General features: G+C 35.6%; 1 protein-coding gene and 1 long non-coding RNA gene across 2 annotated transcripts; one reads left to right on the forward strand and one right to left on the reverse strand.

The window, feature by feature from the left end:
• Positions 1 to 357: 357 nt before the first annotated feature.
• On the reverse strand, positions 358 to 4,683 carry LOC128222738 (uncharacterized). Its single transcript, XR_008259214.1, has 6 exons — positions 4,616 to 4,683; positions 3,844 to 3,971; positions 3,424 to 3,537; positions 1,708 to 1,813; positions 936 to 1,063; positions 358 to 629 (listed from the first exon to the last, which is right to left on the reverse strand). It is a non-coding gene; the product is annotated as an uncharacterized LOC128222738 (long non-coding RNA).
• Positions 4,684 to 10,042: 5,359 nt separating this feature from the next.
• LOC128223512 (rhomboid-related protein 2-like) lies at positions 10,043 to 22,544 on the forward strand. Its single transcript, XM_052932790.1, has 10 exons — positions 10,043 to 10,186; positions 10,624 to 10,647; positions 12,433 to 12,588; positions 13,054 to 13,218; positions 13,515 to 13,669; positions 18,846 to 18,958; positions 20,505 to 20,605; positions 20,783 to 20,876; positions 22,005 to 22,100; positions 22,375 to 22,544. The coding sequence occupies exons 1-10, from the start codon at positions 10,043 to 10,045 to the stop codon at positions 22,542 to 22,544; spliced, it is 1,218 nt and encodes a 405-aa protein (XP_052788750.1).
• The last annotated feature ends 1,985 nt before the right edge of the window (positions 22,545 to 24,529 follow it).

Consider the following 24,529-nt stretch of genomic DNA (forward strand, 5'->3'; position numbering starts at 1 on the left):
AGCAAAATAAGGTTTTTCCACTTCATCGGCTTAGTGTTTTATATAAAAAATGACATAGAGCCCAACTGAAATGCCTCAACTTGTCAAAATTTTGCTTTTCTGGTCCACTTATATACAAAGATAACAGAACTGTTCAGTTTAACACAAGAAATTTAGTGATAATGTGTTAATAGACAGTCTAAACAACACTATATGCCAAATTGTTGGCTTCCGGGACAAATGGCGCAACAAAGGAAATGGCAAAAAACACACCAAAACTTAAAGATTCATGACAACTGCTAGTGTTTTCATGTATGAGGTGGCTACATGATGTAGAAAATGCAGAGATAGCATTATTATGCCCATTTTAAAAAAAAAATTACTTTAAGAATCTGTTTTGAAGGCTAGATTTGGCATTAAATTCAGAGTACAGCACTTCACTATTGTCTATAAGATGCTTATTTACACCTGATTTGCTATAAATCTCACTCATTGGAATCATTTACACACAAACAAGCACTACAGAGTTGACTAACATCTTCATTCTTCTGAAATATTGGATTCAGAGCTGCATCTCCTGGATTCAGATTGCAGGACTACCGCCAGGGGAAAAGGCCGCAGCTAACTGGAGCTTATTGGCACATCATGATCTGCAAGCAAGACACAAAAGCAATGTTTTACACAAATAAAACTATCTGCCACTACTGTTAAAGTTTGAAAAAGGCCTGTAAACACTCATTTGAGGCATACACAACCTTTAATATAGTCATAAATGTGATAAATATGCAGAAAAGTTCATGAATTCAAAGATTTTCAGGACAAATTTAATAGAATATATAGTCTTTTGGACATTTTGCAATCAGTTTTTAACAACTCAAAGGTAAACCTCATCTTATTGAGTACCCAGATGCATTTTGCAAGCATTCAAACCAGACATGCTTAGAATTTCTTCTTACTTGGAGATGGTATTCCTTTCTTGAAAATCCTTGCCGAGAGCCGGTATGGAAAACCACAGAGACCACAGTTTTACCAGCACTGGTTCTTGTCCTTGAAAATTCCTCTGTGGCTACAGCAACCAGGCTGGCTATTAAAATAAGCAATAAATTAGGGTTTTTAATACATTTATACTGTATTAAGGTTGTGTTTTTTAATGCATTAAGGGAAAAGGCTCTATTCTTTATGAAAGCTGCTCACTTTTTATTTATTTTGCCTTGAGAAATGTCAAGTTTTTCAATGAATAAATTGAATAAATGAATGAATTAATGAATATATATGAATGATTGATAGAATGAATTAATGAATTAATGAAAGGTGGCATTATTTCTTTAAAATTGGGATCTCATTGTGTTGCTGTGATTGTTAAAGTATATGTTTTCTTGTCCATAAGCTGAAAATCATATGCACACTAAATAAAACATCATTCTGCATCCTATGTGCAGTAAGTTTTGTTTAATTGCTTATAGAATTTGCAATTATTGTAATGTTTGCTTAAAAGAGCAAACAAAATGTGTGAATAGATGCACAATACAGACCAAAGACTGATACAAGTCAGCAGTTTCATTAGAAAATAATATTATTATCAAAGCCACATCAGAAATGATTGACAACATGAAAGAAATTCATTTAGGAATGGAACAAACAGTCTCAATGGGCTTTTATGACCAAACTGTCTCACTTTGTACTTCAGTTTGGATACCATTTTTTAATATATTATCTTGAAGTACTTACAAATTACAGCATGTTGGCAAACACCAAGTACAGCTTGGCCTCTGGTGGGCAGCTTGGTGGGGGGGGGGGGGGGTCTTCAACAGACAGTTCCTCCTGGGTCTGCTTCCTATGTTAAAAAAATCCCTCCATTTATACTTTGGAATTGAAAGTGAGGCTTTCATTCATTAGTTACCATCATTTGGAACTATTTCCAAACATTAAATTGAAAGTGAAAGTAGTTTTTTTTAAAAAATGTCAAAAATATATAAGAAAATTATATATTATTAATTTATATTATGTAATATAAGATTTTCACATTTCATACTCAAACACCAATATTCTATGGCTAAGCACTGTCAACTGGCCAAATTTCAACCAGATAGCTGTATAAATTAAGAATTTATAACAATTTAAAATAGGCCACCCCTCCAAAAGCTTCCTCTATATCAGGCGTGAGACCACAGTTATTTTTACTATATGTTTCATATAGACACTAACCTGGCTTTTGACTTTATACACACACCAATTGAAAAACAAGGACATGGCATCTCTAGAACAATTCAAGACACAAAATATAATCACAAGAAAACACCATGTTGACCATTGACCCGACTGTCAAAATTGAGTTCAAATACATAACCCTTCCGCCAGGGAGTCAATCGGCTACAAACAACTAATTTTCAGACTTGCACAAGCTATGATTTTTCCAATATTTACATTGAAAACTATCAATTTCTGCAATAGAGTGTCAAATTCAGTCAAGTTCTCTGCAAAAAGAACATTTTTTGCTTCTTTTTCATTCAATTTTAATAAAATATTGATACTTGAACACAAGCACTCTTTGTTTCTGTATTCACATCCGGATCTTGGTCAACGGGGGGCAGATAACTGTGGTCTTGAGCCTATTTAAGCAACGTTTTTTCAGAAACAGACTTCAAAACTCCTATAGTTCAGCTTCAGGCTATATGCAACACATACTGAAAGTTTGGCAATGATATATCAAACACTAAATGAATGAGACAAGTATTAGCACCTGTGGTATTTTCATAAAAAGCAGAAACAGCCATTTCCCTCAAATGTTAAGCCGCAAACCTTTGAAGAGCCATTATTTCCTTATGCATTGGAATAATTTGACCAAGTAAAGTTTTCCTTGTAGCTTTTAATGGTGTCTATAGAACAGCACCACAAAACTGGCCTGCCTACTCTTTTAAGATTTTTTCTAAGCAAAATAAGGTTTTTCCACTTCATCGGCTTAGTGTTTTATATAAAAAATGACATAGAGCCCAACTGAAATGCCTCAACTTGTCAAAATTTTGCTTTTCTGGTCCACTTATATACAAAGATAACAGAACTGTTCAGTTTAACACAAGAAATTTAGTGATAATGTGTTAATAGACAGTCTAAACAACACTATATGCCAAATTGTTGGCTTCCGGGACAAATGGCGCAACAAAGGAAATGGCAAAAAACACACCAAAACTTAAAGATTCATGACAACTGCTAGTGTTTTCATGTATGAGGTGGCTACATGATGTAGAAAATGCAGAGATAGCATTATTATGCCCATTTTAAAAAAAAAAACACTTTAAGAATCTGTTTTGAAGGCTAGATTTGGCATTAAATTCAGAGTACAGCACTTCACTATTGTCTATAAGATGCTTATTTACACCTGATTTGCTATAAATCTCACTCATTGGAATCATTTACACACAAACAAGCACTACAGAGTTGACTAACATCTTCATTCTTCTGAAATATTGGATTCAGAGCTGCATCTCCTGGATTCAGATTGCAGGACTACCGCCAGGGGAAAAGGCCGCAGCTAACTGGAGCTTATTGGCACATCATGATCTGCAAGCAAGACACAAAAGCAATGTTTTACACAAATAAAACTATCTGCCACTACTGTTAAAGTTTGAAAAAGGCCTGTAAACACTCATTTGAGGCATACACAACCTTTAATATAGTCATAAATGTGATAAATATGCAGAAAAGTTCATGAATTCAAAGATTTTCAGGACAAATTTAATAGAATATATAGTCTTTTGGACATTTTGCAATCAGTTTTTAACAACTCAAAGGTAAACCTCATCTTATTGAGTACCCAGATGCATTTTGCAAGCATTCAAACCAGACATGCTTAGAATTTCTTCTTACTTGGAGATGGTATTCCTTTCTTGAAAATCCTTGCCGAGAGCCGGTATGGAAAACCACAGAGACCACAGTTTTACCAGCACTGGTTCTTGTCCTTGAAAATTCCTCTGTGGCTACAGCAACCAGGCTGGCTATTAAAATAAGCAATAAATTAGGGTTTTTAATACATTTATACTGTATTAAGGTTGTGTTTTTTAATGCATTAAGGGAAAAGGCTCTATTCTTTATGAAAGCTGCTCACTTTTTATTTATTTTGCCTTGAGAAATGTCAAGTTTTTCAATGAATAAATTGAATAAATGAATGAATTAATGAATATATATGAATGATTGATAGAATGAATTAATGAATTAATGAAAGGTGGCATTATTTCTTTAAAATTGGGATCTCATTGTGTTGCTGTGATTGTTAAAGTATATGTTTTCTTGTCCATAAGCTGAAAATCATATGCACACTAAATAAAACATCATTCTGCATCCTATGTGCAGTAAGTTTTGTTTAATTGCTTATAGAATTTGCAATTATTGTAATGTTTGCTTAAAAGAGCAAACAAAATGTGTGAATAGATGCACAATACAGACCAAAGACTGATACAAGTCAGCAGTTTCATTAGAAAATAATATTATTATCAAAGCCACATCAGAAATGATTGACAACATGAAAGAAATTCATTTAGGAATGGAACAAACAGTCTCAATGGGCTTTTATGACCAAACTGTCTCACTTTGTACTTCAGTTTGGATACCATTTTTTAATATATTATCTTGAAGTACTTACAAATTACAGCATGTTGGCAAACACCAAGTACAGCTTGGCCTCTGGTGGGCAGCTTGGTGGGGGGGGGGGGGGGGTCTTCAACAGACAGTTCCTCCTGGGTCTGCTTCCTATGTTAAAAAAATCCCTCCATTTATACTTTGGAATTGAAAGTGAGGCTTTCATTCATTAGTTACCATCATTTGGAACTATTTCCAAACATTAAATTGAAAGTGAAAGTAGTTTTTTTTAAAAATGTCAAAAATATATAAGAAAATTATATATTATTAATTTATATTATGTAATATAAGATTTTCACATTTCATACTCAAACACCAATATTCTATGGCTAAGCACTGTCAACTGGCCAAATTTCAACCAGATAGCTGTATAAATTAAGAATTTATAACAATTTAAAATAGGCCACCCCTCCAAAAGCTTCCTCTATATCAGGCGTGAGACCACAGTTATTTTTACTATATGTTTCATATAGACACTAACCTGGCTTTTGACTTTATACACACACCAATTGAAAAACAAGGACATGGCATCTCTAGAACAATTCAAGACACAAAATATAATCACAAGAAAACACCATGTTGACCATTGACCCGACTGTCAAAATTGAGTTCAAATACATAACCCTTCCGCCAGGGAGTCAATCGGCTACAAACAACTAATTTTCAGACTTGCACAAGCTATGATTTTTCCAATATTTACATTGAAAACTATCAATTTCTGCAATAGAGTGTCAAATTCAGTCAAGTTCTCTGCAAAAAGAACATTTTTTGCTTCTTTTTCATTCAATTTTAATAAAATATTGATACTTGAACACAAGCACTCTTTGTTTCTGTATTCACATCCGGATCTTGGTCAACGGGGGGCAGATAACTGTGGTCTTGAGCCTGCTGATGGTGTTTTAAGTGTACAATACGGTGCGTCTTTATGGTGACGCTTGGAAGGGTCTAAAATGGTGACCCTTGGACTTGATAGGTACTATAGGTTTTCAACCACCGCGTCTCCCGCCTTTAACATTAGCCGTGCAAGTTTAATGCCATCTTTCAAAATTAAAATTAAATAAATCTGTGGACATAACGGATTTCTTTTTGTTAAATTTTAAGCTTTGGTACCTCAAAAGCAGTTCCCGCGCACACATGCTGCTAAGTGTACGCGGGTCCCGTCTTTTTATACTGGCGTCCGTCGATAATTCCAACTATATTCTGAATTGTACAGAAAATGTTAAATAATAATAATAATCTTAATAATAATAATAATAATAATAATAATAATAATAATAAAATCAATTATAATAAAAATAAATATAATAATAATAATAATAATAATAAAAATAAAACTAATTTCCGTGTTTACAAACGACAATATTGATCCGATAATAACAGAAGCTTTATCGGAACGCTTTATCTAGAACGCCTGTTGATTCCGATTTTCATGCGGAACCTTTTCATGGGTTTCGGTCTTTAGCATAGCTTTAACATGGGACCTGTGATTCGTAAAATACGGAAAAATATGGGACTTTTGTACGCGCGTGCATCCCGATACGGAAAAATATTGTACGATCACGTGGTTCAAAAGAGCGTCTGCGATTGGACGTATAAATTAGGTATGGAATAAATACAGTATATACTCCATCCACACGGAAACCTATGTATGCCAATTTGCATATAACCAACCAAGTAAGTACACCAACGTACTAAATACGCACTTCCGCCAACAGCAGATCGTTACAATAGAAACTGAACTATAGACTCATACGCGGTGCAGCTGTGTCTTGTGTTTACTTCTTCACACGTGAGTATGATTTATATCTTATTTCATAATTTTATTAAACGAAAATATTTCGAAACTCGGAGAATGTGGTACAGTGTAAGAACATTTTTACTGTATGTTGGCTACGATTTCGTTTTAATGTTGTGCATAGGGTGGTGCCAAGAGCTTTTCTCTGAAATCAGATATTTAGAGATCTGCTATCATTTCCAGTACACTTCATTGCTACAAACACACACACACACACACACACACCATGAAATATCTGACGCATGCAAATATAACCATTATGTAGTTTACTTACGCCGGAACACACAAAACCTAATAAGAACGTTTTAAAAGGAAATGTTGAGCTGGGGTTTAGAGACCATGAGCGTTGAATTCATGACATTGAAAAACTATTGTTGCAATTTATCAACACGCTGCTTATTTCGAGATAAAATATGTGCCTCCGTGTTGAACTTCTGATATTTAAATTTGTAAATGAACGAAACATCCCCAACACTTTGATGTGTGGCAAGGTAAACGTGATTCGATCTTGGACAAAACCAGTACAGAACAAAACGTTTTCTTGCCAGAACTTGTGACTAAACCCACCGCACAATGCCCGCACACAAGTACCCGTATTGCTTTTTTATTATTATCACACAATTACCCCCGTTATGGAAGATCGTCGTCTGTAGCATTATGGAAACCTTGTCTTGTGGCAACATTTAAATGCCAAATTAATTATTTCTCACTTGAAATGGCACTATAAAAAAGTGTTCACGCTCCATTCAAGAAATAATGTTGCACTCTCCTCATAGCTATTTTAAAAAACGATTTGACTATTTACATAATCTGAACCACTCATACCAATGGCAACAACGAATTATTACATATCCATACGCACATTACTTTCACTACGCTCAAAAGAGTTCCAGCGAAAAAAAAATACTTTATTTTATTTCTCGGTATACCTCGTTTCCGCGAAACACCCTACGTTTGGGTTGGGGTGAACTCTCGACCATGGAAGATACTTATAATACTTAGTCTAGTATACGCAACAAGTTCAATGCAACACATAACTCTAGGATGATTAGGGTTTGATTATCAAAGAAATTAAACACGATGGTGATAGTGCGTATCAAGTGTGAGAGGAGTTTAAACTCTAAGCTGTGTACATATTAACTACATGTATTTTTGTTTCAATATTGACACACTGTCGTCTGCCCCAGTGGTTAGTCGTTTGGCAACGCATGGTGTTTTCGTGCTCAGTTTGTAGCTCGAGGCCTTTATTAGACTATATTACTGTTTCCGTTTTGATATTGACGAGTTGTCGTCTGCTCCAGGGATTAATCGTTTTGAAACGCAATATGTTTAAGTGTTGTGTTGAAGGCGCGTTTGTAGCCCGAGGCTTTTATTAGACAGCCTCGATAGCTCAGTTGAAGTGCGTTCGCTTCGGGAGGAGAAGTCCGACCACCTAAAACCGAAGTACGTTAATTTTGGTACCAGTAGTTCCCCTTGCCAAGCGTGTGGCATATTAAGCGTAGTTCTGGGAAAATAAGTGTTTAGAGCAGGGATTCAACTCAGGAAGGTTGTTTCCCGGGTATCGGCTCTTGACACCGAGCACGTTTAATGTATTTAAAGTATTTAAACATAAATACGACAAATATTAAGCGCTCTCTGCAGTCACTCATTCTTTTCCCATAATTCTCTGCTAGGTGACGCTGTGTTTTAGCGCTTAAACCATTGTTAAGCGCGCCTCCAGCGGTCAGTGTTCAGATATTAAATTTGGAAGTTGGCGTCTGGTGGGGCGAGATCGAAGAACGCGGTGGATGTTGAAGGTTCCATCCGCGACCAAGAGGAAAGGGGTGAGCTATTGTCCAGGGAATTGTAAAGGGTATCGTCGCATTACTGAATGTTCAGTAAAGTTTCTTTATGTCATTATATCTATCAAACAAGAGGATTGATTTCGACATGAACACGCCTGCCCACACAGTGTTCATTAGTTCCCAGAACTATTGTATAAACATGATTATGACGGTTATGACTCGAACAAAACCATATAGGTAAGTGTGACACTACATACCATGCTCTATATGCAACATGCAAGTGACCTCTAATTTCACTCGTTCTAAGACATTAATGTTTGATAATGTAATGATTTGATTTTAATTTCCCTTGGCACAGGACCTCCCATATGCGCGGTGATTCAAAACAACTATGACGATTTTATCCCGCCCCTTTAACGAGGCCTTTACCATTTTAAATGCAGCTTGTAAGCATTTTTAGTCTAATGCTGAAACTAGCCCATTCAACAATGCTCCCTGGTGGTGTTAGTCATCTGTTTTCAATGCTTAGAATATAGTTGTCTAGTCCAGCAGTGCTTTCGGCACTTTGATTCCTAATGCTACGCACATAACTATTGCTTCCTTGCAATTGGCATATCTTTGTTCACCTTTTAATACAAATACAAATAAAAAGAAATTAATTGAAGCTTGGATATATTCATGTGTAATGCATAATCGTATGGTGAAATTAATCAAGCTTATGTGCCTGAAATTTCAGATGGTCATTAAAGGTACACCACCTGAAGCATAGTTGTAGGATGCCGTAATGGCACATAAAGGCATTGGCGGTTCTATGATCTGCCAGGATCGGGCTTGACATGTAGTTGTTAGTGTTACAAGCGGATTTTCAAAATGTCACAGAATGATGTATACATGTAGAATTCCCTTTGGTATCTGAAAAGTTGTCGCCACTTTTTCGGGGGTTAAGGGGCCGCGATAGGCTCCCTTACGGGTCAAGGGCAACGCCCGTGAGGGGGTTCAGAGGGGGCCAATCATATGCGATACATACCAGTTTATTCGGTAAACAGTATATGGGAGCGCCACTTCTATCCCATGTGATATACACGCATGTAGTATACAACCCTTATTTTCAACCAATGAAAATGCAAATCATTTAGTACTATGCTCAATCGTTAAGATTTTCAACTTTCGCGGGAGTTTAAAGGTCCGCCTTCTGCCACTCATCTTAATCACATTTCCGTTCCCAATGTGATTGTATTCTACGTCGGTAAGATGACCTTCAGTAAAAGTAGAATGTTAAGAAAGGGCTAGCTCGCTACGCTCACTCGGTCCGTTCTTAATCATTAAGATTTTACTTCATGACTAACTATTACTTAGATAACTTGCCGAATGGGTCAAACCTAATGGCGAGGTATATAAGCTCAACACCCCAATTTCAGTGTTATTACGTATAGACTAATTTACTCACGCGGTCATGTTATCATGAACTGTGTTCTTTCAGTAAACCTGATTTCGACGCCAATCAGTTGTTCAGTGCGTCGGTATAACAAATATCGAGTTAAGCGCGGATACAACTGCTTACAGTTCCCACTTATGTAGCGCGTGTATAATCCCGGCCTGGAGACGGATAAGTAAATGAAATCTCGCCTTCTTAACGGATTAAGAGTATTGGTTATTGTAACAATGAGCTTATGCGACTGATAATTGTAACTAAATCAAATCTAAAAGAGCGAAAATAACATTGATATAAAGTCAGTTTATATAGAGAATAAAACATGTTTGTTAATTATTGTAATACAAATATGAGGGAATTGTGTTAAGAGTCACAAATATTAACATATACGGCATAGTCTGATATCAAAAGAGGATTGTGATGGATGTAGAAAGTCAAAGAAGTCAAAGAAGCGCGCGATCGACGGGCACAACGAGAAGCGCGCGCACCCGCGCGAGGACTGCACGTGAAGTTGTGCTCACGGAGAATGCGGACGACAAGGCCTTTAGGAAAGGGCTAGAAAAGGTGTTCACCACGTAGAGTCATTCACCGAGATATCATTCAATATCTTAATCTAGGCTCATATATGTTCAACATAATTTGTTTAATTTAATCTTATTTATCTTATCTTACGAATACAATGTGAAATAAGTTATTACAACATTATATCAATCACTCTCGTTGGTACGGTGCTACGCGAGATTATGGTCTTGTGTTGTGGGGGCAAACTCGGAGGAAATCCACTTGTCCGGCTTGGTGACCACAACCCAAACTCACATGCGTCCAGGCCGGGAATCGAACCCGGGTCGCCTAGGTGAATATGCAGTGGCTCGTTTTCATTTTTCTGTTAACATTAATGTTGATAGGTCTTAACTTCACAATCAATATAACCGACATTACATGCGAATGTTTTTTTTATTATATTTTCATTATTCGTGCCTCGTCCGGGAAATCGTTTCAAGCAATTCAAACCAGTCTTTGATAAGGTAAGTTTGTTTTCCATAGCAGTCCTTTAGTCTTAAAGAACCAATTGTCGATTATAGTAAAAAATACTAAATAACTGCATCGACACTTGATCTTTAAGCTGCACTCTCAAAGATTTACCATTTTTACAACATTTTTTTTTTTTTTTTTATCTTGGAAAGGGCAAAATTTTGCGTAAATATCTGTAAACCAATGATATAACATTGCTAACAAAAAATCAGATCGTATTTTCGTTCGAAAATTAATGTTTTATGGCTTAAACCGTTATAACATCATTTTTTGTAAAAATTGGCTCGTTCCAAGACAAAAAAAAATAAAAAAAAAGATGTCAAAACGTTCAACCTGTGAGAGTGCAGCTGTAATAAGGTCAGACATAGACATAGTGTAGAAAATTTAGTTCAGGTGTATCAATTTGGTGTCTGGAGTGGTAAGTCCTCTTCATGTAATCTACAAGTATTATTCGAAATGTCGCACGCTTTTTTAAAACCAAGAACTTAGAAGGACGCCGATGGTGCATGCTTCTTAACTGCGTGCTTGTTTATACCTAGCTTCTTATAAAGTTGTACGGATTAAACTTTTATAATTCACAGACATGTTATAAGCAGCATTATCTGTTAATTATTTAATACCACATTCTTCGAGTATGGTGTGTGTGGATTATTTTAATTGTAACTCGACAGTTTGTGTTATTCAATTAGTGGTGCTTCTTCTACTTTAGTGTATATTATATATCAGTGAAAGTATTTCAGATATTATGAAGCGATTATATCATGTGATAAGTGAGTAACTTAGCTTTAAGAACAAGACTTAAAGCTGCACTCTCACAGATTGAACGTTTTAACAACTTTTTTTTATTTTTTGTCTTGAAACGAGTCAGTTTTTTTGCGAAACTCCATAAAAACCAGTTGTATAAGACTGCTGACAAATAATAAGTTTGCAGATTTTTATTTTTAAGTTTTTTATATTTTTCTTAAACCGTTAGTAACTGTTTAAACCATAAAACATTATTTTTCGAACGGATACATTGAAATCTACGATCTGATTTTTTGTCAGCAATCTTTTATCACTGGTTTGCAGATATTTATGCAAAAATTTGCACTTTCAACTTTTTTTTTTAAAGTTGTTAAGATGGTATATCTGTGAGAGTGCAGCTTTAAATTAGGAAATGCCTAACATGTTTTATGAATACAGGCTCGGGTGACCATTATCATTTTGAACCGTCTGTAAGGGGTTGATGTGGAGAGAAAAAAAATGTAAAAAAAAGGCTTTAGGTGACATTCTAATTCAAAATCAATACATACACTTGTATAACAAACTAAATTTTGAGTTATAAACCTTTAACTTCTTACTAAACAATGCATTTATGAAAATTGTTAATTGCTGATAACGTTAACAAGATTGTAACGGTGTGTTTAAATAGCTGCAAACGCAAAAATATTAAATGAGTGCAAAAACTATGATATACTGTGATCTACTATCGTCTCATAAGGTAGAAATCCTGTGTATTCTGCACCTTTCTTTTAATTTAAACTCGGTATCCTTCATAACAACCGTTGTTTCCGACATTTTTTCATCCGGTTTGTGAATTAAAACAATTGTATCAATAGAAGTTAATCATATTTGGGAGTAAGAGTGCATCTTTAAAAAAAGGAACCACAAACAAGTTTTTTTTGCCTCAGTTAGTCATTTTATGTCTGATTTCAGTCAGAAAAAATGAACTTTCAACCTGTAATAACTTTATCTTTCATCTTATGGCATTATAAATAAGTGTACGGTGTACGTTCCAGCACGGGAAAGAGGGCATACTAGTAAAGGAACTGCAGGATGAACTGGACGATACGGGAATTATCAACATAATTCCGGAAGAGCGCCTCGACAGGCTCGTGGAGTTGGCGGACAAGAACGGAGATGCTCACATCACGTACCGGGAGTTTATTAGTCTCGTACGCGAGTCCTGTCTTATTATTTTGGTTTCTTACAAAATGGCCTATACATATTACAATAAAGCAATTCCCGAACATACGCCGTAATTGATAGTGACTTTTGCGAAGCTTTCATAAACGTTGTTAGAGTGAGAGCGGTCTATCGGAATATGTTTACACATGTAACAGAAAAGGTCGTGGATTCGAGTCCGAAAATGGGCACATCTTCTCGACCTTGTCAATAGCCAAAAGTAATTGTTTCGAATCCAGTGTAATTCATAACAGTAGACAGCAGCTTTTTGGACAGTAACACAAATAGAGGAAACGCTTATAATTGCAAAAGTTGCTCTACTGTTAAGTGTCATAATTCAAGATAAATAATTAGATTATAGTATCCCCTTTTCGTTTCTTAGCGCTTAACACAAATTCATCGACTATGTTCTTCTAACTAACCTTCAACGAAGAGGCTCCGTTATCATATTGCAGATGTGCCAGCGAAATATGCTTACAAAGAAAGAACGGCGGGCCGTGCGCGGTGTTATGGTATCCATCGTGTCCAACATCGTGCCGGAGTCCATGAAAGAAGACTTCCTGGAACACTACACGTGCTTACCCCCACCGCTGTTTATGCCCATTATAAGTGTGATCGAGGTACATTATTTTCAAACTACATGTAGTATAATAATGCCTATCCAGATTATTAGTATGAAAGATAAACGAAAACAATGTCAACATACCTCCAAGGGAACGCTTGTTGTGTTTATAGGACAAGATTTTAGTAGATTGATTGTTATACAATTATTATTCCAAATCGTTCAAAATGTGTTTCTTACCTATGGCTAACGTGAAATTTTGTTTTGATCTATACAGGAAATGTAACCTAAATTTGAATAAATTGATCTTTATTATTCAATAATGAGTGTCAGGGACCCCTCTTTCCTCGGCAGATCATTGTGTTTGCTATATACGCTGCGAAGCTCGAAGACACAGATGACCCAGTGACCGCCACTTCCGGTGTCCCATTGGACAGCCCGTTTATCTACAAGCCCTCGAGGAGATACGAAGCCTGGAGATATATCACTTACCTTCTCATACACCAGGGGTAGGAGATATATCACTTACCTTCTCATACACAAGGGGTAGGAGATATATCACTTACCTTCTCATACACCAGGGGTAGGAGATATATCACTTACCTTCTCATACACAAGGGGAAGGGGTTATGTCACTTACCTTCTCATACACCAGGGGTAGGAGATATCTCGCTTACCTTCTCATAGACAAGGGGTAGGGGATAGCTCACTTACCTTCTCATACACCAGGGGTAGGGGATATCTCACTTACCTTCTCATACACCAGGGGTAGGGGATATCTCACTTACCTTCTCATACACCAGGGGTAGGAGATATCTCACTTACCTTCTCATACACCAGGGGTAGGAGATATCTCACTTACCTTCTCATACACCAGGGGTAGGAGATATCTCACTTACCTTCTCATACACCAGGGGTAGGAGATATATCACTTACCTTCTCATACACCAGGGGTAGGGGATATCTCACTTACCTTCTCATACACCAGGGGTAGGGGATATCTCACTTACCTTCTCATACATCAAGGGAAGGGGTTATGTCACTTACCTTCTCATACACCAGGGGTAGGAGATATCTCACTTACCTTCTCACACACCGGGGGTAGGAGATATATCACTTACCTTCTCATACACCAGGGGTAGGAGATATATCACTTACCTTCTCATACACCGGGGGTAGGAGATATATCACTTACCTTCTCATACACCAGGGGTAGGAGATATCTCACTTACCTTCTCATACACCAGGGGTAGGAGATATCTCACTTACCTTCTCATACACCAGGGGTAGGAGATATATCACTTACCTTCTCATACATCAGGGGTAGGAAGTTGTTGAACGCATAAGGTTATCCTGTTAAACTTAATCAAATCATATAGAGATTACTTCGTTCGGCTTCGTCGTCGCCTGACACCGCGTTATCTTGCTTCTGATGAATAACTTTTGAATGACGTGTCATACAATCTTAAAAAAAACGTAAAACCTCAAGTACGTCTTGTGAAAACGTTCACGCTAATATATTTTTCTTTCTCTTGTTGAACGTCATTGTTTCTAAATTCGTCTATAACGTCATTTTTCGCGGGAAAAACTGCTCGTTTAATTTTTGATTTTTTTTTAAATACATGTATTCAATGTTTTATTACAAATCGCATGATATCAAGAAAAGGGTACTTCACTGACTTCGTTTTTGCGCAGTATCAAATAATCTAACCCCTATACCTGTTTCTTTTTCAATAAAAAAAACGTATTAACGTACTTGTATTTAAACGTTTAGCATGACGTTAATCGAATTGTTTTTGTTTATTAAATGGAAAGATTAGAAATCTTAGAGTGTCTGATCAGTTTTATGTTATGGATATTTGTTATTGTTGTTGTACAAAATATCTAATTCCACACAAGACGGGCGCTGAATAACCAGCTTTATAAATCAATGACTTAAATCTGGCGGCTATTTTAATGAGAGGCTTTCTTAATTATTAAGCAATCTCATTTGCCGAATTATAATATTTTGATAATACACATTAATAATCGTTCCAGTCACTATGCTATGAGCTGTGACTATGCTGATTAGTGCTTTGTTTTTTATATATACATCTACGGTAATAACACAACAATAAACGGTTCTACCACACTATTAGTTATCAATTTTTTTAATAAGTATCAGTAGAGATCTGCAGTTATAAGGCTCTAAACTAAGCAAAAGCATAGTAAATCCAGTGTGTGACACGCATTTCTTACACAAAATATAACTAACAAACCAAAAAATGATAATCGACAGAAATCTGCATTGTAATAAGCACAAACGGATCCCGGCAGTAGAGGGGGTGCAGTCCCCCCCCCCCCCCTTAAAATCATCAAAGTTTCTGTATATCACTATCGGAGAAAAATGTAATAGTATACAGATCTATTCAGTGTTTTGATTCTAAGTTTGATATAGTCAAATCGGTTATTATTGAATAAAAACATATACAATTAATAAATTCCACTAATATTGGTAACCATATTATTTACTAAGTTTGGTAGTGAATATAACTCTTGAACATTTTCAACGAGGGTCATTTGTTACGCAACGGTTTGGGGAGGGGTGGGGGTGGTCAGTTCTTGACGTTAAAAAATGATCGGTCATTCTTTGAACAGAAAGAAAATGACTCATGTGGTCAATATATAACGGGGTCAATCGGCGTTAATTTTAAAGTGAAACTCTTATTCAAATCAATATTCCACATGTATAACAAACATTTATTTTGACTGATAAACCCTTACTTCTTACTAAATAATAAACTCATACAAAATATTATTCACTGATTACAAAATTGTAACTGTTTATTTAATTGTAGAAAGCGCAAAAATGATTCATTTTTTTCGCTGAATGCTAAAGGATTTACTATGGTCTCATATTTCTTTCAAATTAAACTCGGTATTCTTCATAAGAACCATTGTTTTCGATATGTATTTATTCTTAAAAGCATATTAAAACAATAGTATTAGTTGTGGTAAATCGTATTTGTGTTTAATACTTGTGTTTTCACTGGTTGTAAATGATCACATTGAATTGGTTCTATTATCTCATCTTATTAAGGGTTGTTATAGTTCACACAAATGCACTCACATGAACGCACGTATACGCCCACATACTCGTACATGCACGCACGCCCATACACACGAACACGCACACACACACGCACACACACGCACACACACACTGTGATAAAATATATGTTCCAAATGGCTCAAATGATGATCTTAATGGCTGGACATATTCATAATACATTGTATATCCAAACATTGATAGACATAGAACATAAATAATATTATATACAATAATAGTACAGTTTAAAATTATAGCATATTGTTATCAAAATATTTATATAGGTAGGATATAGCTATATATAAGTATAAATAAAAAGCTTACATTCTACATGCAAATAAAATAAGTCTATTTGACTTCCATGATAGTAAGGTCGTATGTGATCTGACGCTTGGATGCAGAAATCTTGTCGAAAACAAAGGTTCTTATGAGAAATACCGAGTTGATTTGAAAGAAATGAGCATAAAACATGGAATTTTTACATTAGGAGATTAGAGTAGACTACAGTAAATATTTCAGCATTCACCAATAATTTAATGTTTTTGTGCATTCTGTTATTAAACACGCGGTTAAAATCTTGTAACCAGTAATTGATATTTTCCATAAATGAATAATTAAGTAAGAAGTTAAAGTTTTATTAGACAAAATTGATCTTGTTATACACGTTTATGAATGGATTTTGGATAAGCATGTCACTTTAAGTATAGTTCATTTATAATCAGTGCTTTAATTATTTAATAATGTTATTCGGAATTCAACAGAAGAAAACAATGTTGAATTATCAATTTAACTAAAATTAACAACAACTGTTATATGTTATTGATCAGTGGATTATTCAAAACTTAGCTCTTATTAGCGTAAATAATAGTTCGGTTCACGTCATGCTAAACGTTTTATAACAATACGTAATAAAAAAGAACATGTATAGTGGTTAGATTATTTGATACTGCGTAAAAACGAACTCGGTGAGGTACCCTTTTGTTGATATCATGAGATTTGTAATAAAACATTGAATGCATGTATTTAAAAAAAATCAAAAATTAAACGAGCTGTTTTTTCAAGAATTAAAGAAAGGCGCACTTTTTTCAGCGAAACACGACGCCGTTTTTCCCATGAAAAATGACGTTAAAGACGAATTTTAAATATATAACGTAAAACAAGAGAACGAAAAATATATGTGCGTGAACGTTTTCACGAGACGCACTTTCTTAGCGGTAAACGAAGAATTGGTGAAACTATCTGTTATTGTAGCTGGAACGCAAAAATATGAAAGACGTCCTGAAATTGACGTCAGTGGTATATTTCGAGGAATCATAGTTTCAAAATTGTTCCGAATATTAAAAAAGTAAAAACAGTCCCTAATTGGGCATATACTCTTCTATTCGTATACCAATTTTCAGACAGTAACTCGAAAAAAAAATCATAGTCGCGTTCCACCTTAATTGTCATTATTTGACTGCTATAGATTTTAAGGTAAGTAAGTAAAGGCCAGGGTCAGGGTGATCCTTAATGTTCCCGACTAGCGCAACAACCGATTCGCGGAAATGTATGATATTGTTTTCAGCACTTTACACATTTTTAGCTTTATTTTTATTTCATTTTTTTTTTTTATCTTTTTAACAGTTTAACCATTTTTGTTTTACATACATTCTTTCATATTCAGCAAAGCTGTCGTAGTTTTCGTTGCTTTAATAGGACCTCATGTTGAGAGTCATCCGATAACACAATGATAAATTACAGGCGCATATTCAATAACCTTTTACGTCTAGGCTTGAGACTCAGACTCGGAAATGTAAATTCTAAAATGTTTCAGCTTTGATTCAACACTTATACGAGGGTCAGTCAGAAAGTTCCCGGACTGTCCTAATAAAAAGTTATTCAATCGTTTAAATACTCAATGATATCAAAATACGACATTTAATTGCTAAGTAAAAAAAAAACGTATATGTTTGATGGATATAAATACATATGTAAGATTTGCAACACCACTTCCAAATACATGTGTCTACCGTACTGTTGTATCATTTTGTTTTCAAGTAAACAATTTCGATATCATAAGCAGAGTCCGGGAACTTTACGACAGACCCTCATAGGAAAAATTATTTCTAACAGATACTGAAACAAAATACTGCTTTGCTCTTCTTATATCAGTTTTACGATACAACTGCAATTCGCAGCTTTGAGTCTTGAGTCTCGAGACGATAGTGAATATGATCACATGGTCAATAATGCAATGACAACTACAGCTCAGTAGGCAAACACACACAAATAAACCCTGTATAGGGGCACAGGGTAAAGGCACAAACGCCAATGAAATATCGACACAAACAAATAAACATCACATGTACAAATAGAAACACCAAGTAGTCTGATGTTTAACCGAGATCATTTTATAAGGCACAAGAATGAAGGCCAAAAGAATACGTAGGAAGTCTAAGATTAGTCTTTGGGCTCTTGCCTTGTGCCTCTAACCAGTAATCAATTTTGAATTTTCGACTACTGGGTTCGTCCCTGTAATTTTCGTTGAATTTTTCGTTGTATTATTAGAAACATGACACTACAATTATTATTGCTAAAACAACATTAACCTATTTTAGTTACATGCACTTATTGAGCAACCTGATCTTTCAACTCTTGCTTGGGCTGCCTCTAGAGATTGTCCACAAGTGGTGGAGGGTGTTGATCGTGTACTTTGCTGGGGTCGTGGCAGGTTTGTGCATTACCATTATCCGTTTATGAAGGTTATATACGTCAATAAAGTGATTGTTTTTCTATGGCATTGCATTTTAACACAGGACGCAACAAGATTGTTTTGCAAAGTAAAGACTTACAACGTTGGAAATAAGCCATTGTGCAGATTATATTCTAGTATCTTCAAAGGCTTTAAGCTTAACTCTCACAGATATGCTATTTTTCAAACTTTTTTTCTTTTTTTGTCTTGGAAAGAGCAAGGATTTGCGTAAATATCTGCAAACCAACGATAAAAGATTGCTGACAAAAGATCAGATCGCAGATTTGTCCGTTCGAAAAATTATGTTTTATGGCTTAAACCGTTTCTAACGGTTAAAGAATTATTTTTTTTAACTTAAATGTAAAATTCTGCGATCTAATTTTTGTCAGCAGTCTTATATAACTGGTTTTAATGCAAAAAATGGCTCGTTCCAAGACAAAAAAAAATATAAAAAAAGTTGTCAAAACGTTCAATCTGTAAGAGTGCAGCTTTAAAGGGCGCATAATGCTGGTTGATGCAAATAAATAGATTTAAATGCATTATTTTGCTTTACTCTTTTGACCCCAATGATCAAGACAAAATAAATGTATGATTTGTGTACAGGTAAAAACATTTGAGCGATATTTTGCCGCTTTTTAACATGGGAGTTTGTGGCCATGTAGCTATCAATTGTAAAATCTTTTTTATTCATGTTTTTCTATGAAATATGGAGTGTTATCAATAAAATAACAACAGTGATATTTTCATTGCAAACTAAGGAGTGTATATATCAACTTAAGCTTAGCTCATGTTTTTGAACCAAAAAATAGTTTTTCCGGTAATGCATATGAAAACACTTATTTAATCATTAATTTAATCGATGATATCGAAATGGCAGATAAAAACAGTAAAATTTACTGTTATAGTATATATAAAAAAAGGATTTCGATTTTTTAGTGGTGTGCGAACCCACGCCGGTCAAGTCGAGAAAAAATAGAAAATCAACGCCTTAACCAGAATAGCCCAATCGGGTAATGAAAACGATAATAATTTTGAGCATATAATATAGTCAACGATTGCTGAAGGGTTCCAGCTTTTTGGTATCTTAGTTTTAACACTCCTATTGATTTGCAACACTTTATATCGTCATACACCAAAGGTGCAATTTCCAAAAGCATGAGTGGGTACCTTTTAAAGGAAATCAGGTTTTCCACTGATTAGAAATAAACTATATTATTCAAAGGAATCTTTATAATAAAAAACAAAGTGAAAAAAATAAAGATATGACCTTCTAGGATATTACCAGTAAAACAATTTTTGCTTGCAATAAATTGTTTACAAACGTGCATAATGGAATTGTTATATTAAATATGTATTAAACAGAACAATATGTGATGGTTATATTAAACAGGAAACATGGTACAGTATGTGTAAAAATATTTGCGTTACATGTTAGGCACTGTACTTGATTTTCAGACTGCAACTTGTTGTCAATCAAATAACATCTGATGTCTGTTTCAAATGGTTCTGATGTATTCAATTCAAGGTTCCCTCGCCCACTCACTCACAGACCACGATGTTGCGTTGGCTGGAGCAAGCGGAGGATGTTACGCTCTGATTGGTGCTCATCTGGCATCCGTTGTGGTGGTAAGGGTTACCAGATTCTTTGTTTTATATAAACAACGATATAGGTTCGAACAATAAGCCACTTCAAATAGGATTTAAACCCGTATCTCGAGATTGATGACACATTTCCAAAACCACTAAACTAACACAACTGCGTCATATTTACTGGTGCTGCCTCACGTTGAATTTCCCTTTCAGAACTGGTCAGAGATGAACCATGAGTGTTGTGACGGGAATCCAATTCGGTTCCTGCTCAGTGCCCCTGTACGACTCACCGTCCTGCTGCTTCTAGGTTGGTTACTGATATAGCTGTATATAAATATTGGGCAGCTATCGTGCACTGGGGTAAAACGTTGACTTTTCTCTAAAGTACTAATTTTGAATTCAGGCTTATGTACCATATCCTCCTTTTCGTAACCGATTTAAGTATTCGAGTAAAGCAAAGATAGGTAATTGTTTTCTTAGTGTTGGCGCGAATGTCTCAATACTAGCTTGTGCAAATATGTCAACGGTTGAATAAAACCATGAAATGAAACTTTAGCATTCAATTTAATTGGAAACTTTTTAAATGATTATCTCGAAAATATTCAGGCGATCTCATTTTGGAGTAGACTTTACCGTATGCACTAAATAATGTAAGATTTCTAGTTTTTCAGAATCGGTCATTTTTGTAGAGTGCCTGGTTTTTCTTTTTTCTATGATTATAAACTTAAAATGATAAAAATTCTGTTTTTATTGTGTTGTGAATATTCTGATTAGGATTTGTGTATATACTCCATCCAGACCTTCTGTACCAAAGTAAACGTTACTGAAAATGAGTAAACAAAATGGGAGAAACTGGTGGCTGTGTTACGGACACTGCAAGTTTTGCATGAGCGGTGTGACTTTAACAGAAAGATCGTAATATTATTTTAGCGAGATTAACATTCCAAGCGATTCTTTAAACATAGAAAGAGTTGTTCTCAATGAAATGCCGATTAGTACATAAATATCAGATGCCATGGAGGGTATAATGTTAACCAGAAAACGTTAGTATGTTTACCGAGGCGATAGCTTAAGCATCTGGCTCGACTGTTCATATAACATATCTACACTGCCATGATAATTGGAAAAAAAAACTGAACAACTTTAAAGATAAATATGCATAAGACAGGATTCAAACGTGATGCAGCACAAATTTCCTGTATTGACATTCAAAGTCGGAGAAGTCGGAGAAAAAGATTGGCAATTTTGAGTAAGATGTTAATTTATCCCGTCTGAGCGTTGAATGACCAATTTTAATACAGATTATCCACGAAAAAACTCATAATTTACGCACGAATAACCAGGCATATTATACTCATATACCGCAGATATAATTAATAAACCTAATCCAATCCAAGAATGTAATGAAACTTCAGGTTATCTGTAAAACTTTCAGCGGTCTTGGACACCGCCAACGCTGTGTACCGTCGGTTCTTTGACCCAGCCGGCGGCAAAATTGGAATCACCGCGCATATGGGAGGTCTGGTGGCAGGTGAGCATTCAAGTGAAATTAAAATAAGATTATTTCAATATGAGACATTAATGTCTTAGAACGAGTAAAATTAAAGGTAACTTTATATCTACGTGCTTTCTCCGTTACTGAATAATCTCATTCTTGATTTTCACTCAGTATCTCAGATGTTCATCCTTTGTTACTTAAAATTTTAAGTAAAGGAAATGACATGCCCAACTTGATTGAACCATTTAGTGCATTTAAAATTATTACTATGACAACGTATAACAGTTCGTTTATGCTCCAATTGCAGGCCTGTTCCTGGGTATCGTTATAATGAAGAACATTAATGAGAAACCTTGGGAAAAGACAGTTGGCTGGATCACTCTTGCACTGTTCCTAGTGTTTATATCATTTTCGATTTTCTTCAACGTTCTTTTCCAAGGCTATCCGGACACTGATTGGTCCTCGTGTTGTCCATGAGGCGTGTGTGATTGGTTCTCCTGTAGTCCATGTGGCGTGTGTGATTGGTGCTCGTGTTGTCCATGTGGCGTGTGTGATTGGTTATCCTGTAGTCCATGTGGCATGTGTGATTGGTCCTCGTGTAGTCCATGAGACGTGTGATTGGTTCACATGTTGTCCATGAGGCGTGTGTGATTGGTGCTCGTGTTATCCATGTGGCGTGTTTGATTTGTTCTCGTGTTGTCCATGAGACGTTTGTAATTGGTACTCGTGTTGTCCATGAGGCGTGTGATTGATCCACGTGTTGTCCATGTGGCGTGTTTGATTTGTTCTCGTGTTATCCATGAGTGGTTTGTAAGTGGTCCTCGTGTAGTCCATGAGGCATGTGATTGGTCCACGTGTTATCCATGAGGCGTATGTGATTGGTGCTCGTGTTGTCCATGTGGTATGTTTGATTTGTCCTCGTGTTGTCCATGAGGCGCGTGTAATTGGTCCTTATGTTGTCCATGTGACGTGTGTAATTGGTCCTCGTGTTGGTCATGTTGCTTGTGTGATTGGTGCTCGTGTTGTCCATGTGGTCTGATTGATTTGTCCTCGTGTTGTCCATAAGGCGCGTGTAATAAGTCCTTATGTTGTCCATGTGACGTGTGTAATTAGTCCTCGTGTTGGCCATGTTGCGTGTGTAATTGGTCCTCGTGTTGGCCATGAAGCGTATGTGATTGGTACTCGTTTTGTCGTTTTTGTTGTTGTTGTTGTTGTTGTTGTTGTTATTATTATTATTATTATTATTATTATTATTATTATTATTATTATTATTATAAACACAACACCGTATGCAGCATAAATTGTGTACTTTGGCAGTAAAGAAAATATGTTTAAATAGCCGGGGCGTTTGTTGAAAGTGCTTCTCGATTGCCGAATTGCCTCACAGCCAATAGTGGTTTGTTTGACAGAATTGTGATGGAAAAGTTACTTTGATTGTTTGCGGTAATTTTCATTTGACTGAAGATTTGTTTTAAGTGGTTTAAAACATTTCTTCAGGTCAAGTAATCATAGGCTAAACCGATTGACGGACCATACTTTTATAGTTGTATTATGGTGATGCTTATTAAAAAAACAAAAAAAAAACATGTTTGTTGCTTATCAATTAAAGTTAACCTTAACGAGTCACACGATACGGGTATATAAAACCTTATCAGAATTGATTTTGACTGCGCTGCACAACTTACAAATTTCGTTAAACATACAAATTTTATAGCTGCACAATTAATAAACCAACAACAACTTATCATTTTCTACTTTTTGTGTGCATACATATTCGCATAGGATAAAACGACTGCGTAAACTAGAATTTTACTTGACCAATTCTAGGCGGTTCAACGACTACCGTAAACATTCTGTGTTGAGGTAATGAGATATGAAACATGTCTAAAATGTTTGTTGAACATCATTCTGTCTATCCGTCCGTCCGTCACAAAATATTGTGTCACGCGTAACTTCTAATGTATATAAGCCAAAGTGATAAACTTGACCGGAATGTTAAGCATCAGTAAATAAAAAAAATAAAGATGTGCACCTAGGGTTTCGTGTGTGGATGCACCTTATCATTGCAAAGATATTGCGCTTGAAATCAAAATAGCATACCGAGCAAGTTATCTTGTGTTGCGCGTATCTCCGAACATATACGAGTAAATGTGACAGAATGTAACGTAAGATGTGTAATAATGCATCTTGGATATTGTCTGTTGCTTTGCCCAACCGGTTCAGAAATATTGACATTGACTTGATAGATGTCGCGCGCCTCTCTAATAGTATACCTTACAACGTTTTTAGCCTTGACCGGATATTATAGGAGCATTTTAAGCTATGTACCTGATGATATTCTGTGGCATGGAGCAGTAAATGAATGACCCTTGACTTAGTACAAATAGTCTTGAGACCATGCAATAAAGCAGAGATATGTACCTTAGTTTAAGATACCATGAACTAGTGTGTCGCGCATTAGT

This window comes from Mya arenaria, chromosome 17 (genome assembly GCF_026914265.1).
Source record: "Mya arenaria isolate MELC-2E11 chromosome 17, ASM2691426v1".
Classification (NCBI taxonomy): domain Eukaryota; kingdom Metazoa; phylum Mollusca; class Bivalvia; order Myida; family Myidae; genus Mya; species Mya arenaria.

Excerpts from the sequence above, each read along its gene's own strand:
- LOC128223512 (XM_052932790.1), top strand. The coding sequence starts at position 10,043 with ATGGATGTAGAAAGTCAAAGAAGTCAAAGAAGCGCGCGATCGACGGGC. Across the intron at positions 13,670-18,845 it reads TACCTTCTCATACACCAGGG|TTACATGCACTTATTGAGCA; the intron begins GTAGGAGATATA and ends AACCTATTTTAG. Across the intron at positions 22,101-22,374 it reads TATGGGAGGTCTGGTGGCAG|GCCTGTTCCTGGGTATCGTT; the intron begins GTGAGCATTCAA and ends CTCCAATTGCAG.